The sequence below is a fragment of the Oncorhynchus tshawytscha genome, linkage group LG02 (assembly GCF_018296145.1).
Source record: "Oncorhynchus tshawytscha isolate Ot180627B linkage group LG02, Otsh_v2.0, whole genome shotgun sequence".
NCBI lineage: Eukaryota > Metazoa > Chordata > Actinopteri > Salmoniformes > Salmonidae > Oncorhynchus > Oncorhynchus tshawytscha.
Genome location: NC_056430.1, coordinates 58,369,295 through 58,391,309, shown reverse-complemented (window position 1 = coordinate 58,391,309; position 22,015 = coordinate 58,369,295). Strand labels below are relative to the sequence as shown.

Below are 22,015 nucleotides of genomic sequence, written 5' to 3'. Positions count from 1 at the left end.
ATCTAACTCATGTGTTTTGAGTTTACATACTCAGGTGGTGAATTGGCCCCAAATAAATTAGGCTATGCTATTAGAGTACATAAAGATGCATGCAAATTCATTTTTACTGAACCCCCCAAAAATGTGAAAATTCAGGAACACTATTTTAACAGTAACAATAGCATAATTGTCTACCCAAAATGCATGACAATTACTGGATTAGGATGCACATTAAAATATTTTGAATCAAAACATCACAAAATGATGAAATAACTGTCACGCCCTGGTCAAAGTATTTTGTGTTTATCTTTATGTATTTGGTCAGGCCAGGGTGTGGCATGGGGTTTTGGTAATTGTGGTGTGTTTGTCTTGGGGTTTTGGTGGTGGTATTGGGATTGTAGCTTAGTGGGTTGTCTAGCAAAGTCTATGGCTGTCTGGAGTGGTTCTCAATCAGAGGCAGGTGCTTATCGTTGTCTCTGATTGGGAACCATATTTAGGCAGCCATATTCTTTGAGTTTGTCGTGGGTGATTGTCCTTAGTGTCCTATGTGTACTCTCTGTTAGTTTGCACCAGATAGGCTGTTTCGGTTTCGTTTATTGTTTTTTGTAAGTTTGTGTTTCTTTGTTGTATTAAACATGGATCGCAATCGACACGCTGCAGTTTGGTCCGACTCTCCTTCATCACCACTAGAAAACCGTTACAGAATCACCCACCAACCAAGGACCAAGCGGCGTGGTAAACAGAGGCAGCAGCAACAGCAGCAGCAGGAGAAGCGACAGGTGCAGCAGGAGCAACAGCAGCAGCAGCAAAGGCAGCAGCAGGAGCAAAGGCAGCAGCAGGAGAAGCAACAGAGGTAGCAGCAGCATTGGGAGAGGCTGCACTCTTTGGATAAATGGACTTGGGAGGAGATCCTTGACGGACAAGGACCCTGGGCAGAGCCATGGATGGAATTGGAGCTGTCGGCGAAGCAGAGTGCTGAGTCTGAGAGTGTGGAGGATGTATTGGACAGAGTAGAAAGAAAGGTGTGGGCTTGGCATAGCATGCACGGCATACCAGTGCCAGCACCACGCATCAGGCCTACAGTGCGTCCCACCTGTTCAGCGCTGCCGGAGCTTTTCTCCTCTACAGCGCTGCTGGAGTCTCCCGCCTGTTCAGCGCAGCCAGAGCCTTTCTCCTCTCCTGCGCGGCCGGAGTCTCCCGCCTGTTCAGCGCAGCCAGTCTACAAGGAGCTGCCAGTCTGTAAGGAGCTGCCGGTCTGCACGGAGCTGCCGGTCTGCACGGAGCTGCCGGTCTGCACGGAGCTGCCGGTCTGCACGGAGCTGCCGGTCTGCACGGAGCTGCCGGTCTGCACGGAGCTGCCAGTCTGCACGGAGCTGCCAGTCTGCACGGAGCTGCCAGCCTACATGGAGCAGCCAGAGCTGTCAGTCTGCATGAAGCAGCCAGAGATGTCAGTCTGCATGGAGCAGTCAGTCTGCATGGAGCAGTCAGTCTGCACGGAGCAGCCAGTCTGCACGGAGCTGCCAGTCTGCACGGAGCTGCCAGTCTGCACGGAGCTGCCAGTCTGCACGGAGCTGCCAGTCTGCACGGAGCTGCCAGTCTGCACGGAGCTGCCAGTCTGTAAGGAGCTGCCAGTCTGCACGGAGCCGCCAGAGCTGTCAGCCTACATGGAGCAGCCAGAGCTGTCAGTCTGCATGAAGCAGCCAGAGATGTCAGTCTGCATAGAGCAGCCAGTCTGCACGGAGCTGCCAGTCTGCACGGAGCTGCCAGTCTGCATGGAGCAGCCAGAGCTGTCAGTCTGCATGAAGCAGCCAGAGATGTCAGTCTGCATGGAGCAGCCAGTCTGCATGGAGCAGCCAGTCTGCAAGGAGCTGTCAGTCTGCACGGAGCTGCCAGTCTGCACGGAGCTGGCAGTCTGCACGGAGCTGCCAGTCTGTAAGGAGCTGCCAGTCTGCACGGAGCCGCCAGAGCTGTCAGCCTACATGGAGCAGCCAGAGCTGTCAGTCTGCATGAAGCAGCCAGAGATGTCAGTCTGCATAGAGCAGCCAGTCTGCATGGAGCAGCCAGTCTGCAAGGAGCTGTCAGTCTGCAAGGAGCTGTCAGTCTGCAAGGAGCTGTCAGTCTGCACGGAGCTGTCAGTCTGCACGGAGCTGTCAGTCTGCAAGGAGCTGCCAGGCTGCAAGGAGCAGCCAGTCAGCACGGAGCCGCCAGAGCTGTCAGTCTGTAAGAAGCCGCCAGAGCTGTCAGCCTATATGGAGCAGCTAGTGCCGCCAGTCTGCCCAGCGCCGCCAGTGCCGTCTGCCCAGCGTCACCAGTCTGCCCAGCGCCGCCAGTCTGCCCAGCACCGCCAGTCTGCCCAGCACCGCCAGTCTGCCCAGCACCGCCAGTCTGCCCAGCGTCGCCAGTCTGCCCAGCGCCGCCAGATCTGCCAGTCAGCCAGACTCTACCAGATCTGCCAGTCAACCAGACTCTTCCAGATCTGCCAGTCAACCAGACTCTTCCAGATCTGCCAGTCAACCAGACTCTTCCAGATCTGCCAGTCAATCAGACTCTTCCAGATCCGCCAGTCAGCCGGGATCTGCCAGAACTGCCAGTCGACCAGGATCCGCCAGTCGACCAGGATCCGCCAGTCGACCAGGATCCGCCAGTCGGCCAGGATCCGCCAGTCGGCCAGGATCCGCCAGAACTGCCAGTCGGCCAGGATCTGCCAGTCAGCCAGGATCCGCCAGTCTGCCAGGATCAGTTAGATCCGCCATTCAGCCAGGATCCGCCAGTCTGCCAGGATCCGCCAGTCGGCCAGGATCCGCCAGTCGGCCAGGATCCGCCAGTCGGCCAGGATCCGCCAGTCGGCCAGGATCCGCCAGTCTGCCAGGATCCGCCAGAAGTGCCAGTCTGCCAGGATCCGCCAGTCTGCCAGGATCCACCAGTCAGCCAGGATCCGCCAGAACTGCCAGTCTGCCAGGATCCGCCAGTCAGCCAGGATCCGCCAGTCTGCCAGGATCCGCCAGAAGTGCCAGTCAGCCAGGATCTGCCGGAACCACCAGCCAGCCAGGAGCTGGTAGATCTATCTACGTGCCTGAGCTTCCTCTCACTCCCGAGCTTCCTCTCACTCCCGAGCTTCCTCTCACTCCCGAGCTTCCTCTCACTCCCGAGCTTCCTCTCACTCCCGAGCTTCCTCTCACTCCCGAGCTTCCTCTCACTCCCGAGCTTTCTCTCACTCCCGAGCTTTCTCTCACTCCCGAGCTTCCCCTCACTCCCGAGCTTCCCCTCACTCCCGAGCTTCCCCTCAGTCCCGATCTGCTCCTCAGTCCAGTGGGGTTCTGGGTGAGGACTACTAGGCCATGGTCGGCGGCGAGGGTGGACTATCCAGGGACGAAGGGAGAGGGGACTAAGACATTAAATGAGTGGGGTCCACGTCCCCGCGCCGGAGCCGCCACCATGGACAGACGCCCACCCGGACCCTCCCTATTGTTTTGAGGTGCGTTCGGGAGTCCGCACCTTAGGGGGGTTCTGTCACGCCCTGGTCAAAGTATTTTGTGTTTATCTTTATGTATTTGGTCAGGCCAGGGTGTGGCATGGGGTTTTTGTAATTGTGGTGTGTTTGTCTTGGGGTTTTGGTGGTGGTATTGGGATTGTAGCTTAGTGGGTTGTCTAGCAAAGTCTATGGCTGTCTGGAGTGGTTCTCAATCAGAGGCAGGTGATTGGGAACCATATTTAGGCAGCCATATTCTTTGAGTTTGTCGTGGGTGATTGTCCTTAGTGTCCTATGTGTACTCGCTGTTAGTTTGCACCAGATAGGCTGTTTCGGTTTCGTTTATTGTTTTTTGTAAGTTCGTGTTTCTTTGTTGTATTAAACATGGATCGCAATCGACACGCTGCAGTTTGGTCCGACTCTCCTTCATCACCACTAGAAAACCGTTACAATAACACATTTTTTCACTACCATCTAAGTAGTCTATTACATAATTTTTTGTAAATCACTGAGTATTACTTTATAAGATGATAGGCGTACTAATGCGTTTTGCCTGAAAATAAATTGGTGCGACCAAATCATGGGCTGGTGCCACCAACTGAAAAACTTAGTGGCCCCAGTGCCACCAGGGGAAATGTTAGTCTGGAGCCCTGCTACAAGTGTTTTAATTTGTAATTTTGGAACATTCATTTATAAATGTTTTCATATTTAAATATTTATAAATGTTTTAACATTATTGTATATCATTGTTATTATTGTAGGCCTATCTATTAATCCAAACCAGTTATTTTTTATATTCAAAATGTGTTTTGTTTAATTTTGTTAAAATAAGTTTGATCTGTCTTTTTAATTGTGTGCTCTGTATTTAGTTGAAGATTATAAGTAAAGGCCTGTCATAAAACAAATATCATTAGCCTATTTCTGTCATTTGTTGAGTACGTTAGACACTAGCCTTTCTTGGTAATTGCTGCAATATAGCCTGTTCAAAATTTTGTGAAGGTTTAAATCAGTTCACAAGTGTTGTTTTTTTCATTCTGTTAAGCCCTTTTCTTTGGCCAAATTAAGTTCCATCTGTAATGTTGGGTTTGCCGCAATATAATATCCTGCTCGTTTTTCCCTAGAAACAATGGCTTGAATTACTTTTGATACTGCTCTTATAAAGTTTAGAAACTTTTGCAAAGGTTTGGTGTGGCTATTAGCCTAATATACTGCAGGCATATGGTATGAAGGCAGTGCACACAGGCTCTTTAAATGACCGACAGCTGAACTGGGGTGTGGATGAATGTTTTAGGCCTACCTGAGTTTCTGCTATAATCACACAATATAATGCTTATCCTCATAAACAATATTCGAATTAGAAAATGTACGAATTAGCCTCCTTCTGTAAGCCTATATCTGTATAGCAGACAAGAATAAGAAATTCATGTCCGTGTCGTAGCATGCCGCCTCCCCCACTCCCTCTGATTCTCTTTGTGTAATTTTTACCCCCTTTTTCTCCCCAATTTCGTGATATCCAATTATGATCTTGTCTCTTCAATGCAACTCCTCAACAGACTTGGGAGAGGCGAAGGTCTAGTCATGCGTCCCATGAAACATGACCGCCCCCCAAGCCGTGCTTCTTAACACCCGCTCCCTTAACCCGGAAGCCAGCTATACCCATGTATTGGAGGAAATACCGTCAGCTGACGATCGTAGTCAGCCTGCAGGCACCCGGCCCACCACAAGGAGTCGCTAGAGCACGATGAGCCAAGTAAAGCCCCCCCGGCCAAACCCTCCCCTAACATGGACAACACTGGGCCAATTGTGCAACGCCCTAAGGGACTCCCGGTCACAGCCGGTTGTGACCTAGCCTGGGATCAAACCCCTTAGACCGCTGTGCCACTGGAGAGGCCATTCTCTTTTTTAATACTTACGCCAATTGGTCGATGCATGCAATGCCCTGATGTATTTAGTGCTCAAATCTCTGACAGCTGAACCATGAGGTGGACAATTTTTGTTTTAGGAAAGTTAAAAACAATCAAACAAAAGGCTATAACAATAGGCTCTATTTTTCGAAACACAAGGAAGTGTTTTTGTAATTAGTTATAGGCTGTTTTTAAGGACACTGTGGCTCTTCAGAAAAGGTAAGAAAACAATGTTGCTGGTTGTTTTTTTAATCAAATCTTGCTTTAGTTTGTAGGGCGCTATACATGGTGCTGATAGAGCGCAGCAGAGATTTTCACACCAACCTGTCACTTCTTAGTCAAAAGCATTTGAACTTAAATGTATTGTTGTATAGCGTGATATAAGCAGAATTCAATATAATTTCAATGCAAGAACCTAAAAAAAATGGTGCCCCATCGCCGATTTCAACTGTCCCTGTAGTCATGTTATCCAATGTCTGAAGAACACATTTTTAGTTCCCTGAACATTGTGGAAAAGTTATTTTTCAAATCACCAAATGAGAACCTTTAGGGAATGTTATGGGAACGTTCTGTGCAAGCTGTTTTAGAACATAAATATGAACATATTACAACTGTAATTTACCTGTTTTAGATCTTGAAGCATCTTACCTTGTCCAGGTGGCCCAGGTGATCCTTTCAATAACAGATTGCTCAGCTACCATCTTTCCTGATGGAACCTCATGGACCTGCCGACTGTACGTACCTGTGGATACCTGTAATGACATCCCACGCAATTCAGCTACTGTGAGGTGAAGAGGGGTTGTAACAATGGATAACGTATTATTAACACAGGTTAATGTAATAACTTTCAGTAATATAACCTTTTCATTAATAATACAATTAAACCAGTTAAAAGGGGCAATCTGGGATTGACACATCCATTTTTAGACTTTAAAAATGAATGACGTCCATGAGCTTAGTTCAGCAGTCTTAGTCCAACACAACCCAAAATATAAGCTTGTTTCACTCCACTGTTGGTAAATAATGTCATTGTAATGAAACACAGTAAAGGCTTTAGCTATCGTTTTGATCTCATAAATGGCCCATCCTTGCATCCATAGCTCCGTCTATGAATTTGAGAGTGGTTACATTTCTCAAGCCCCATCCTTCCGCTGTTTACTTAGAAAGTGGCGGGTTACTGCTTTATTGTTGTTTGAAACACAGATTGCCTCTTTAATTATAACTTGCCAGATAACATAATAAAGCTGTTGAACAGATAACATAATAACTTTTCAGGTGAGTAAAACATTTATTACCACATAATTCAATTAACTCCATGTTAGGTACAGTGCATTCTGAAAGTATTCAGACCCATTAACTTTTTCCACATTTTGTTACGTTACAGCCTTATTCTAAAATAGATTAACTTGTTTTTCTCTTCCAATCTACACACAATACCCCATGAATGACAAAGCAAAAACAGGTTTTTAGAAATGTTTGCTAATTTATATACAAAAATATAAAATTGAGACCCTTTACTCAGTACTTTGAGAGTACTTTGTTGAAGCACCTTTGGCAGCGATTACAGCCTCGGGTCTTCTTGGGTATGATGCTGCAAGCTTGGCACACCTGTATTTGGAGAGATTCTCCCATTCTTCTCTGCAGATCCTCTCAAGCTCTGTCAGGTTGGATAGGGAGCGTCGCTGCACAACTATTTTCAGGTCTCTCCAGAGATGTTTAATTGGGTTGAAGTCCGGGCTCTGACTGGGCCACTCAAGGACATTCAGAGACTTGTCCTGAAACCACTGCTGCGTTGTCTTGGCTGTGTGCTTAGGGTCGTTGTCCTGTTGGATTGTGAACCTTTGCCCCAGTCTGAGGTCCTGATCACTCTGGTAGGTTTTCATCAAAGATCTCTCTGTACTTTGCTCCGTTCACCTTTGCCTCGATCCTGACTAGTCTCCCCGTCCCTGAAGCTGATGCTGCCACCCCCATGTTTCACCGTAGGGATGGTGCCAGGGCTCCTCCAGATGTGACGCTTGGCATTCGGGCCAAAAAGTTCAATCTTGGTTTCATCAGACCAGAGAATCTTGTTTCACAGAGTCTGAGAGTCCTTTAGGTGACTTTTGGCAAACTCCAAGTGAGCTGTCATGTGCATTTTACTGAGAATTGACTTACATCTGGCCACTCTACCATAAAGGCCTGATTGGTGGAGTGCTGCAGAGATGGTTGTCCTTCTGGAAGGTTGTCACATCTCCACAGAGGAACTCTGGAGCTCTGTCAGATTGACCATTGGGTTCTTGGTCACCTCTCTGACCAAGGCTCTTCTCCTGATTGCTCAGTTTGGCCGGGCGGCCAGCTCTAGGAAGGACCTGGGGCCTCCCGAGTGGCGCAGCGGCCATGACAGGGAGACCCACGAGGCAGCGCACAATTGGCCCAGCATCTTCCGGGTTAGGGGAGGGTTTGACCGGCTGGGATTTCCTTGTCCTATCGTGCTCTAGCGACTCCTTGTGGCAGGCCGGACGCCCACAATCGGACTTCTGTTGCCAGTTGGACGGTGTTTCCTCCGACACATTGGTGCGGCTGGCTTCCAGGTTAAGCGAGCAGTGTGTAAAGAAGCAGTGCGGCTTGACAGGGTAGTGTTTCGGAGGACGCATGGCTCTCGACCTTCGCCTCTCTCTCTCTCTCGAGTCCGTAGGGGTCCGTAGGGGAGTTGCTGTGATGGAACAAGAATGTAACTACCAATTGGTAAAAAAATAAATATCCTATTGCCCCAGCGCAATGACTGGGGCATTGCCCTGTGTAGGGTGCTGTCTTTCGGATGGGCCGTTAAACTGGTGTCCGTAAGAGTATGGGTGTTAACCCCGGTGTCGTGGATAAATTCCCAATCTGGCCTTCATACCATCATGGCCAACTAATAATCCCCAGTTTACAGTTGGCTCATTCATCCCCCCTCATCTCCCTGTAACTATTCCCCAGGTCGTTGCTGTAAATGAGAATCAACTTACCTGGTAAAAATAAGGGTAAAATAAAAAATGTGGTACCATTCCCCCGACCTGCCCCTCTACATAATACTCGGAGCTCTATGGACAATTTCTTCAACCTCATGGCTTGGTTTTCGCTCTGACATACACTGTCAACTGTGGGACATTATATAGACAGGGGTGTGCCTTTCAAAATCATGTCAAATCAATTGAATTTACCACAGGTGGACTCCAATTAAGTTGTAGAAACATCTCAAGGATGATCAATGGAAACAGGATGCAACCGAGCTCAATTTTGAGTCTCATAGCAAAGGGCCTGAATACTTATGTAAATAAGGTATTGTTTTTTATTTGCAAATAGATTTGCATAATTTCTAAACCTGTTTTCGCTTTGTCATTATGAGGTATTGGGTGTAGATGGCTGAGGATTAAAAAAATAATTTTTAGAATAAGGCTGTAACGTAACAAAATGTGGAAAAAGTCAAGGGTTCTGAATACTTTCCAAAGGCAATGTACATTTTTTTCACCTTTATTTAACCAGGTAGACCAGTTGAGAACAAGTTCTCATTTACAACTGCGACCTGGCCAAGATAAAGCAAAGCAGTGCGACAAAAACAACAACACAGAGTTACACATGGGATAAACAAACGTACAGTCAATAACACAATAGAAAATCTGTATACAGTGTGTGCAAATGTAGCAAGGAGGTAAAGGCAATAAATAGTCCATAGTGGCGAAGTAATTACAATTTAGCAATTAACACTGGAGTGATAGATGTGCAGATGAGGATGTGCAAGTAGAAATACTGGTGTGCAAAAGAGCAGAAAAAACAATGATGGGGATGAGGTAGGTAGTAGGTTGCATGGGCTATTTACAGATGGGCTGTGTACAGCTGCAGAGATCGGTAAGCTGCTCTGACAGCTGATGCTTGAAGTTAGTGAGGGAGATAAAAGTCTCCAACTTCAGTGATTTTTGAAATTCGTTCCAGTCATTGGCAGCAGAGAACTGGAAGGAAAGGGGACCAAAGAAGGTGTTAGCTATGGGGATGACCAGTGAAATATACCTGCTGTAGCGCGTGCTACGGGTGGGTGTTGCTATGGTGACCAGTGAGCTGAGATAAGGCGGAACTTTACCTAGCAAAGACTTATAGATGACCTGGAGCCAGTGGGTTTGGCGGCGGATATGTAGCGAGAACCAGCCAACGAGAGCATACAGGTTGCGGTGGTGGGTAATATATGGGGCTTTGGTGACGAAACAGATGGCACTGTGATAGACTGCATCCAATTTGCTGAGTAGAGTGTTGGAGGCTATTTTGTAAATGACATTGCCGAAGTCAAGGATAGGCAGGATAGTCAGTTTTACGAGGGCATGAATGAAGGAGGCTTTGTTGCGAAATAGGAAGACGATTCTAGATGTACTTTTGGATTGGAGATGCTTAATACAAGTCTGGAAGGAGAGTTTACAGTCTAGCCAGACTCCTAGCTATTTAGAGTTGTCCACATATTCTAAGTCAGAACCGTCCAGAGTAGTGATGCTAGGCAGGCGGGTGGGTGCCGGCAGCGATCGTTTGAAGAGTATGCATTTTGTTGTACTAGCGTTTAAGAGCAGTTGGAGGACACAGAAGGAGTGTTGTATGGCATCGAAGCTCGTTTCGGGGTTAACACTGTCCAAAGAAGGGACAGATGTATACAGTATGGTATTGGTGTTGTCTGTGTAGAGGTGGATCAGAGAATCACCCGCAGCAAGAGCGACATCATTGATATATACAGAGAAAAGTATCGGCCCGAGAATTGAACCCTGTGGCACCCCCATAAAGACTGCCAGAGGTCTGGACAACAACCCCTCCAATTTGACACACTGAACTCTATCTGAGAAGTAGTTTGTGAACCCGGCGAGACAGTCATTTGAGAAACCAAGGCTGTTGAGTCTGCCGATAAGAATGGGGTGATTGACAGAGTCTAAAGCCTTGGCCAGGTCGATGAAGACGGCTGCACCAGTACTGTTTTTTATCGATGGTGGTTATGATATCATTTAGGACCTTGAGCGTGGCTGAGGTACACCCGTGACCAGCTCGGGGACCAGATTGCATAGTGGAGAAGGTACGATGGAATTCGAAATGGTTGTTAACTTGGCTTTCGAGGACCTTGGAAAGGCAGGGTAGGGTAGATATAGGTCTGTAGCAGTTTGTGTCTAGAGTGTCTCCCCCTTTGAAGAGGGGGATGGCCGTGGCAGCTTTCCAATCTTTAGGAATCTCAGACGATACAAAACAAAGGTTGAACAGACTAGTAATAGTAATTTGCCAAGATCCACCTCTCAGTTTACAACAACTAATGTGAGGGGTCCAAGTGCACAGAAACATAGATTGAGGAGTGCTCTTTCCATTTGATCAATTATGTCTCTATTTTTCTCTGCAAACATTTAAGCATGAAAATATTATCCCGTCTTACCTCGATGTACTTGCTGTCAGCCGAAAAGTCCATCTGGATGACAAATCCAGCAATGTCCTTGCAGTAGCCAATACGGTTGAGTGAAGGACCCAGAGTAAGGTCGTAGAAGTCCACCGCGTTGTCCACAGATCCCACTGCTAGCAGACGGTTGTCCGGGCTGAATCTTTATAACAAAGATTGACCTGATTAATCCCATACTGTATGGGCCAGTTTCCCGGACATAGATTAAGCCTAGTCCTGGACAAAAAATACAGTGCCTTCAGAAAGTATTCACACCCTTTGACTTTTTCCACATTTTGTTGTTACATCCCAAATTTAAAATTCATTCAATTTAGATTTTTTTGTCACTGATCTACACACGAAACCCCATACTGTCAAAGTGGAATTATATTTTTAGAAATTTGTACAAATTAATCGAAAATTAAAAGCTGAAATGTCTTCAGTCACTAAGTATTCAACCCCTTTGTTGTGGCAAAGCCAAAATAACTTCAGGAGTAAAAATGTTCTGAACAAGTCAGACAATAAGTTGCATGGGCTCACTCTGTGTTCAATAATGGTGTTTAATATGATTTTGTAATGACTACCCCATCTCTGTACCCCACACATAAAATGATTTGTAAGGTTAAGCATTGAATTTCATGCACAGAATCAAAAGCAAAGATCAGGGAGGTTTTCCATTGCCGTATGAAGAAGGGCATGTATTGGTAGACGGGTAAAAAAAAAAAGCAGACATTGAATGTACCTTTGCTTGGTGAAGTTATTAATTACACTTTGGATGCTGTATCAAAACAACTAGTCAGGGGGCTCTAGAGGGTGATGACGTGACAGGTGGCAGCATGGTAGGCACACTTTGTCCTATGAATTAATAACAAAAATTGCGGATTGGCTGATAACTACAAAACAAAGCATTCTGGATAATATAGGGAATCTGGAACTATTTATTGATCAGTATTCTGATATGCTTGAAAAAGGAACAGATACATCGAAACGAACAAGGGAAGACGTTCCCTCGAGTCCTGCGAGCGAAACAGGAGGAAAGCCGTCATCTAAAATTCCAAACTTAACATTGGAGGGGGACGTGTTTATAACTATGTCTCCATAAGATAACAGCATTGCTTACAAGCTTGAGAGAGCAGTTTTAAAAAACTGGATCAATTTCCTGGGCTCTTGGGGGAGGTTGAGGCCTTAAAAAGAGGAATGGATTACAGTAATAAAATGATGGAAGAAATAAGATATTGAAAACTACCGTGCACTACAGTATGATAATAAAACTATTAAAGCGAATTACTTGATCTAAAGTGCTGAAGTATGAGAAATAATGTTGTTATAATGGGAATAAAGGAGGATGAAAACGAAAACTATCAGTCAACGATGGAAAGAGTCAAGGTGTTCATGAAACGTAATATCAAGATGACGGACGAACAGGTGGAAACAATTGATTTTCGAAGACCTCACGGTTTTGGTAGCAGAGGAGAGGGAAGGCCCCGTCCGATCGTAGCTATGCTAACCCACTACAAAATGAAAATGTCCTTGTTACAAAAGGGTAGGGAATTAAAAAACACCCCATTCTCTATTAATGAACAATTTCCTCATGAAATAGTGGAGAGACAACGTGCCCTGTACCCCAATTTCAAAAGGCCCCGAGCAGAGAAGCAGAATGTTCGTCTAGTGGTCGATCAATTATATGTAAATAATCAAATGTTCAAGGACTCAAAGATTATAACGTGGCTGTGAGTATAGCTACCTCCTGTTGAAGTAGTCCCTTATACATATTTGCACCACATTACACAATACAAATATGGATTCATTGTTTTTTTTTACAAAAACAATTATTTTGCATGAACAACATTTTTTGTTTTTATTCATGCATTATGGAACCGTGGACTTAAAATAAGGTTGGATTTATGGTAATGCAGAAAGGGTATGATGAACTTATCCTGTTTCTATACTAGGCTATATGGAACCTTGGACTATATGGACGTAATATCGGGTTTTGATTTCGAGGAAGGCGAGGATGGGTAAGGCTGACCTTTTTTTATTTATGATTTTAGATGTATTTAATTTGAAGATTGTACATTAGAAATACCAAGGTTGTTTTTGCTGTTGTGTAATATGATATGTCCTAATTGTAGAGGTTGGGTATATTATGACTTAAAAGCTGTTATATAGTGCGGCCCTTGATTGCCGATGTGAATCGGAATGATTAGCTTTTAAGATAAAACATAATAAATATGAATAGATGTACTATATGGGATAAAGGATTATATCATTAAAAACCTGCCTAGGGTCTCTATTGGAATAGCCCTATACGATCCTAAAATAATTGGTATTACCCTTTTGCATTTAAAAATACATCTCAATATAAAAACAATGTACGGGATGATTATTCTTCCGATACACACCGGCAAATGGATGGATTTAGGTATCGTCAACAGGGTTGTTGTCTCTAGTGTGTGTGGGATGCTTAACACTGGGATAAAGTCATTCAAGTTAACGGTAGAACTAATACAATTAATAGGCTTATGGAAGCACTTCTCTAAGCGAGAGAAAGGTATATTATATTTTTCTATATAAGCAATTTATGCTACCTTTTATATTCTTGATCCTAATGATATAGGCCTAGGTGTAAAACAGCCGAGGTGATAGAGCAACAACACTGGAATAAAAAACAATGTGTAGGGTGGAGAGAGGGTTGGTTTTTACAAGTTTACTCGATCTGGATTGTCAGTACTGCATGTGTTCTTGGCTGTCATGCCGTGGCTGTGTCGGAATCGATTGTGAGTTGAACTTGAGTATTCCCTCCCATAAGGGAGTGCCTGGGGTTGGCTTGCAATCGGCTCTGGCACAGCCATGGAACGATACAACAGGATATAATGTGATGAAGACACATTTCTACTTGCAGTTATTAGTGGCCGTTAAAATCTATGTTCGTTTTTCCTTGTTCCTTTTTTGTCGGAATACAACAGGATAGAATGAGGAAAACATGAAATGTGTCTTGCATGTAATGGACATTAAAAAGGGACTGGTCTTGCCATATATTTACAGTTGAAGTCGGAAGTTTACATACACCTTAGCCAAATACATTTAAACTCAGTTTTTCACAATTCCTGACACTTAATCCTAGTAATAATTCCCTGTCTTAGGTCAGTTAGGATCACCACTTGATTTTAAGAATGTGAAATGTCAGAATAATAGTAGAGAGAATTATTTATTTCAGCTCTTATTTCTTTCATCACATTCCCAATGGGTCAGAAGTTTACATACACTCAATTAGTATTTGGTAGCATAGCCTTTAAATTGTTTACTTGGGTCAAACGTTGCGGGTAGCCTTCCACAAGCTTCCTACAATAAGTTGGGTGAATTTTGGCCCATTCCTCCTGACAAAGCTGGTGTAACTGAGTCAGGTTTGAAGTCCTCCTTGCTCACACACACTTTTTCAGTTCTGCCCACAAATGTTCTATGGGATTGAGGTCAGGGCTTTGTAATGGCCACTCCAATACCTGGACTTTGTTGTCCTTAAGCCATTTTGCCACAGCTTTGGAAGTATGCTTGGGGTCATTGTCCATGTCTTGAGATGTTGCTTCAATGTATCCACATAATTTTCCTCCCCTCATGATGCCATCTATTTTTTGAAGTGCACCAGTCCCTCCTGCAGCAAAGCACCCCCACAGCATGATGCTGCCACCCCCGTGCTTCACGGTTGGGATGGTGTTCTTCGGCTTGTAAGCCTCCCCCTTTTTCCTCCAAACATAACGATGGTCATTTTGGCGTAACTGTTCTATTTTTGTTTCATCCCAGAGGACATTTCTCCAAAAAGCACCATCTTTGTCCCCATGTGCAGTTGAAAATTGTAGTCTGGCTTTTTTTATGGTGGTTTTGGAGCAGTGGCTTCTTCCTTGCTGAGCGGTATGATGGCTGTGTGGTCACATGGTGTTTATACGTGCGTACTATTGTTTGTACAGATGAACGTGGTACTTTCAGGAATTTGGAAATTGCTCCCAAGGATGAACCAGACTTGTGGAGGTCCACAATTTGTTTTTCTGATGTCTTGGATGATTTCTTTTGATTTTCCCATGATGTCATGGGAATTGATGCAAATAATGTCAATTAGCCTATCAGAAGCTTCTAAAGCCATGAGATGATTTTCTGGAATTTTCCGAGCTGTTTAAAGGCACAGTCAACTTAGTGTATGTAAACTTCTGAACCACTGGAATTGTGATACAGTGGATTGTCAGGTAAAAAATCTGTCTGTAAACAATTGTTGGAAAAATGACTTGTGACATGCACAATGTAGATCTTAACTGACTTGCCAAAACTATAGTTTGTTAACAAGAAATTTGTGGAGTGGTTGAAAAACGAGTTTTAATGACTCCAACCTAAGCGTATGTAAACTTCCAACTTCAACTGTAGGTTGTTTTCAATTCTTAATTTTATTTATTTTTTATGAACAATTGAATCCAATGAACTGAACAGGCTGGGATGACATGCTTAATATGAGCATGCATGTAAGATTGTGCTGTTATTATTTATATTAATATTATCTATTATTTAACCCGTAAAAAATTCCCATACTGTTTTCCATGTTATTTGGTTAGTTCTCTTAGGCATCCTCATAGATAATTATGTTATCATGGGACTGCCCATATTTCCCTCTGGCCAACGCCAATTGGCAGCCAAGTGTTTGCCTTAGGACGCAAAGGTGCGTCATGAGTCAGGGAGATGGTCTGATGGTCTTAGTGACAACAGACCTAGATATGGGGGGAGGTTTTAGTGGGTGGAATATTAGGACAGTTGGAGGTTTACAAAGTTGCAGTTACAGTATGCTTAACAGTGCAAATTATTATGGTACAGCTATATGGACACTTAATTATCATGGTGCTTCTAATTGTAAGTTTACAAACATTGGTTGTGGTAAGTTTAAATGAAACGTGGGTATCATTATGGTAAGTGGAGAAATAAGTATAGCAAGTTATCCTTGTAATGGCCTAGCAGATCATAAAAAAGAAGATACATTTTTACATGGCAGAAAGAGAAATAATATAATATCTATTGTTTACAAGCAACTCATTCTACAAATATAGATGGTTGGGTGGAAAAAAGGACAGAGAGGGAAATATATTTTGTCATGGTCAAAGAAACTCAAAAGGGGTGATTATACTAATTAATAAACTCTGAAAAAAAGGAAACATGCCTTTTTCGGGACCCTGTCTTTCAAAGATAATTCGTAAAAATCCAAATAACTTCACAGATCTTCATTGTAAAGGGTTAAAACGCTGTTTCCCATGCTTGTTCAATGAACCAAAAACAATTAAGGAACATACACCGGTGGAACGGTCGTTAAGACACTAACAGCTTACAGACAGTAGGCAACTAAGGTTAAGGTCACAGTTCTGAAAACATAGGACACTATAGAGGCCTTTCTACTGACTCTGAAAAACACCAAAAGAAAGATGCCCAGGGTCCTTAAGCATGATGCAAGGAGGCATGAGGACTGCAGATGTGGCCAGGGCAATAAATTGCAATATCCGTACTGTGAGACGCCTAAGACGGCGCTACAGGGGGACAGGACGGACAGCTGATTGGCCTCGCAGTGGTAAACCACGTGTAACACCACCTGCACAGGATTGGTACATCCGAACATCACACCTGCAGGACAGGTACAGGATGGCAAAAACAACTGCCCAATTTACACAAGGAACGCACAATCCCTCCATCAGTGCTCAGACTGTCTGCAATAGGCTGAGAGAGGCTGGATTCAGGGCTTGTAGGCCTGTTGTAAGGCAGGTCCTCACCAGACATCACCGGCAACAACGTCGCCTATGGGCACAAACCCACTGTCGAGAGTTACACCGAGGCCTGTACTCTTGAGCGGGATCGATTTGGAGGGGGAGGGTCCGTCATGGCCTGGGGCGGTGTGTCACAGCATCATCGGACTGAGCTTGTTGTTATTGCAGGCAATCTCAACGCTGTGCGTTACAGGGAAGACATCCTCCTCCCTCATGTGGTACCCTTCCTGCAGGCTCATCCTGACATGACCCTCCAGCATGACAATGCCACCAGCCACACTGCTCGTTCTGTGCGTGATTTCCTGCAAGACAGGAATGTCAGTGTTCTGCCATGGCCAGCGAAGAGCCCGGGTCTCAATCCCATTGAGCACGTCTGAGACCTGTTGGATAGGCATAGGGCCATTCCTCCCAGAAATTTCCGGGATCTTGCAGGTGCCTTGGTGGAAGAGTGGGGTAACTTCTCACAGCAACAACTGGCAAATATGGTGCAGTCCATGAGGTGGAGATGCACTGTAGTACTTAATGCAGTTGGTGGCCACATCAGATACTGATTTTGACCCCCCCCTTTGTTCAGGGACACATTATTCCATTTCTGTCAGTCACATTATGGAACTTGTTCAGTTTATGTCTCAGTTGTTGAATGTTGTTATGTTCATACAAATATTTAGACATGTTAGGTTTGCTGATAATAAATGCAGTTGACAGTGGGAGGACATTTCTTTTTTTGCTGAGTTTACTAAATTTGAGCCGATTGTGCAAAGTGTGCAAACAGATCCACAAGAAAGATGGATTATTTAAAATATGCTATTGGACCAAAAACAGATCTGGCTAATTAATCTATATGGGCCAAATAATGACGATCCACAGTTTTTTGGAAAATATATATAATAATCTATTGAGCTCACAAGCAACAAAATAATATATTATTACGGTGGGAGATTATAATATGGTTTTAAGTACCACATTGTAAATCGTAAAGGAACTCATTCTACAAACAATCACCGTCAAGCACTTAAGGAGATTACAAAGATCATGGATACATTAGAACTAGTGGATGGAGGAAGGAGGAATGGAGGAAGATGAGACTGGTGAGGAGGAGATGAGACTAATAAAGTAAATAGAGGAAGTAACAACTCAGGTAGATGGTAATGGAAACTGTACTATAGAGGAACAAAATAGGTTAGAGGAAAAACAAAAAGAAATGGATGTAATGTAATGTTTTATGTATTACAAAAAATAAAGCGAATTGGATGGAAAATGGGGAAAAATGCACAAAATGTATTGAATCTTCAACACAAAAATTCTACCAAAAAGAATTTACAGAAACTCGTTTTGTTTGATTCACCAAATTATACTTTGAAAGAGGAAGCAAAATATTTTAAACATAGAACATCAAGGGGTTAGAAATCCAGGGGATAAAAACAAAAGTGTCAATGTATGCTGATGACTAGTTTTTTCTTAAGTCCACAATTTGAATCCCTGCAGTCTCATTGAAGATCTTGGTCACTTTTCTAGCCTCTCTGGACTAAAACCTAATTATGACAAGTGTTTATTTATTTTATTTTTATTTCACCTTTATTTAACCAAGTAGGCCAGTTGAGAATAGGTTCTCATTTACAACTGCGACTCATTTACAACTGTGTGCAAATGTAGAATAGTAGGGAGTTAAGGCAATAAATAGGCCTTAGAGGCAAAATAATTACAATTTAGCATTAACACCGGAGTGATAGATGTGCAGATGATGATGTGCAAGTAGAGATACTGGGGTGCAAAAGAGCAAGAGGATAAGTAACAATATGGGGATGAGGTAGGTGGGTGTGCTATTTACATATTGGCTGTGTACAGGTACACATGATCGGTAAGCTGCTCTGACAGCTGATGCTTAAAGTTGTGCCATATTACGTATTGGATCGTAGTTTACTACCTTATAGTTTACCAATAAAATGGGCGGATGGTGAAGTAGACATACTTGGTATTCACATCTCCAAAAATATAAATTCACTTACCACAATTCATTTCAATAGAAAGTTAGCAAAAATAGATAAGATTTTGCAACCATGGAGAGGTTGTCTATTTATGGAAAAATTACATTGATTAACTCTTTGGTCATATTACAGTTTATTTACTTACTAATGGCATTGCCTACTCCAGATGATTCATTTTTAAAATCATATGAGCAAAACATATTTTTTTTTTTTGGAATGCTAAGCCATACAAAATTAAATGTGCCAATTTATATAATGAATATGAGTTTGGGGGGCTAACATTAATACATTTTAAAGATTTAAACCTCTTACTAAAAGCTTCACTCATGCATAAGTTATACTTAAACACAAAATGGTTCTCCAGTAGATTATTAAGAAAAGCTCATTCTTTGTTCATTTTTTTTTTTTTTTTTGCCTTCATACATTTTACAACTAATTATTTCTGACTAATTGAACATGCAATGTTGTTTAAAGTATTGCCCTTTCATAAACAAGCCATACAAAGCTGGGTACAATTTCAGTTTTATCGTTCAGAAAATAAATAACAAATATTACAACAAATGTTATGGTTAAACTCAAATATATTCATTAATAATTTGTATTTATTTATTCATGATATTATGAATAGAAATAGAGGAGTTATGTTACAGTTATGTTGCAGTTATCAAAAATATTTGGGAATATCTGTTCAATCCAAATTTACAACCAATTGATTGCAGCACTAACACAAAGGTGGAGGAGGCTAGTGGAAAGGGGAGAAGGCAGGGAACTTGTTTTCCTGACATATATTAAATATACAAATAGGCTGAAAGGAACTGGCATAAATAGAAAAATATAGCAGTTTGATCTGAGGACAAAAATGTTGCAAAATAAATGGGAGGAGATTTTCGATGTACCAATTCCATGGCACGTGGTTTATGAACTGGTACAAAAAACTACACTTAACTCAACACTTAAAGATTTTTTCAATTTAAATTATTATATAAACTTCTTGCCACCAACAGAATGCTATATACATGGGGCATACAACAATCTCAGCTCTGTAGATATTGTTGTGAAGAGACAGAATCAATAGATCACTTATTCTGGTATTGCCACTATGTAGCTTATTTATGGTCACAGGTTCCGAAATGGTTAAAAAATTACAACATGCACTTAAAATTAACCTTAAGGTTCATTTTTTGACCATAAACAAGTTACATGCCCCATATACAGCAGTGTTGGTCGATCTGGAAAGCCATAGCCAATCAATAAATAACATAATAATACTTTCCATCTTTAGCTCACAATCTGTGGATAATATACGAATAGAAACATTCGAAAATGTTGTAAAACATCACAGCACGATTGAAAACTATATGGCACATGGAAACCAAACAAGGGTGGTCTATGGTGATAGGTGGGATGGGCTGAGAGTGGCTGAAGTTTGGGATTAAAGAGCTTGTTTAGTAATGTATTGTTGATTATATATAAAAGTACCATGTATGTAAATGTAAAATATATATGTAAAATGTAAATGTTAAATGTATAGGTAAAATGTATGTATATGTAGCAAAAAAGCTGTAAAAAAACTAAGATATTTGTCCTCTGAAGAGGGGGGGTAGAGGGGTTTAAAATATATATATATAATAATAAAAACATTTTTTTTTAAACTAGTCGCTACAAAGACACAGGCGTCCTCCCTAAATCAGTTGACGGAGAGGAAGGAAACCGCTCGGTATTTCACCATGAGGCCAATGGTGATTTTAAACCAGCTACAGAGTTAAAATGGCTATGATAGGAGAAAATTAAGGATGGATCAACATTGTAGTTACTCCACAATACTAGCCTACATGACAGTGAAAAGAAGGAAGCCTGTTCAGAATAAAAAATATTCCAAAACATGCATACTGCAAAAAATGTGGTAAAAAAGTTCAATTTTTGCCCTGAATACAAAGTATTATGTTTGGGGCAAATTCAACACAACAGATCTCTGAGTACCGCTTCATATTTTAGTATAAAAAGAAAAGGAATAATAGCTAAGCACAGGCAAAGTTCTAGAGTTTAAATGACCTGGTTCAGTCTGATTTCCAACAGACACTGGGAGGCAAATCTACCTTTCAGCTCGACAATAAACTAAAATATATGGCAAGACTTGAAAATGGCTGTCTAGTATCAATAACCAATATTATACAATCTAGGTTTACAAAGCTCATAGAGACTTACCCAGAAAGACTCACGGCTGTAATCACTGCCAAAAGTGATTCTAACATGTATTGACTTGAGGGGGTTGAATACTTATCTAATCAAAATATATCAGTGTTTTATTTTCCATACATTTTTCTTCCACTGACTCTAGAGTATTTTGTGTAGATCGTTGACCAAAAAATTACAATGAAATCCATTTTAATCCCACTTTGTAAGAAAATGTGGAAAAAGTCAAGGGCTGTGAATACTTTCTGAAGGAACTTTATTCATTAGGTTGCACCTCAGTCACGTCATGCCATTGTTATGAACATTCTCAAGCCGCCCTGTACCGGTGGCGCCATAGGGGTGCCCTAAAGTGGTGAAAACCCAGTCATTCTGGAGGGAGGCTAACTACTGTTGTCTAAATTACACTATAGTGCCTGGAAATACAATGACATTGCTAAAGAAGTCAAATATTTAGTAGGAAACAACTATGCCAGCGTCATCATGTGGTCAAATTTACTTTAGACAGTTGTCAATGTTGTCATTAGCTAGCAAGGTTTGTCAAAAATAACTAGCAATGCTAATGTTAGCTAGCTAAAATCCGGTGGCCTCCCATCTATTTTAGCTAGCTAGCTAACATTATACTGCATCTAAAGTCAATCTGGCGACATCAAAATGATGACAAAAGTTTTTCCTACTAATTATTTGCTTCCTGTTGAATTTAGTTGTATTTCCAGGCCACTGTAATGCACTTTTGATGAAATCTTCATCTGTGCTCATTGACGATGCATTGAGTAGAATGCTCAGTCGGGCATCAGTACAAAATGAATGTTCAAAACAATATTGTGACGAAACATGCAACCCGTGAATATCTGTAGTATTCAAGGTTTGACATTTTTAAGCGAAACATAATATGTTTTCATAATACAATTTGCCTCATATAAAATGGAACTAAACTGGTGACCAGACAATTACCAACAACAGAGTGACTAGAGAACCAAACTATGGCTTCAGCACAACCTTAACCTGCAACTTTCCAAACTCCATCCCCACAATATTTCGACAAATTGATCAATACTATTTATGGTTCAATTTTATTTAAATACAATGAGTGTACAAAACTCTGCTCTTTCCACGACCAGGTGAATCCAGGTGAAAGCTATGATCCCTTACTGATGACACTTGTTAAAGCCACTTCAAATCACAGTAGATGAAGGGGAGGAGACAGGTCAAAGTCAGATTTTTAAGCCTTGAGATAATTGAGACATGGATTGTGTATGTGTGGGATTCAGAGGGTGAATGGGAAAGACAACATA

At 42.5% G+C, this 22,015-nt stretch overlaps 1 protein-coding gene across 1 annotated transcript in view; it reads right to left on the bottom strand.

The window, feature by feature from the left end:
* eml6 (EMAP like 6) overlaps positions 1-22,015 on the bottom strand; it is a 67,569-nt gene that overhangs the window by 5,739 nt on the left and 39,815 nt on the right. The window contains exons 38-39 of the mRNA XM_024443802.2: positions 10,760-10,922; positions 6,001-6,104 (exon numbers count right to left, since the gene is read on the bottom strand). Of these exons, the coding sequence (XP_024299570.1) occupies positions 6,001-6,104; positions 10,760-10,922 (267 nt within the window). The remainder of the gene's footprint in view (positions 1-6,000; positions 6,105-10,759; positions 10,923-22,015) is intronic.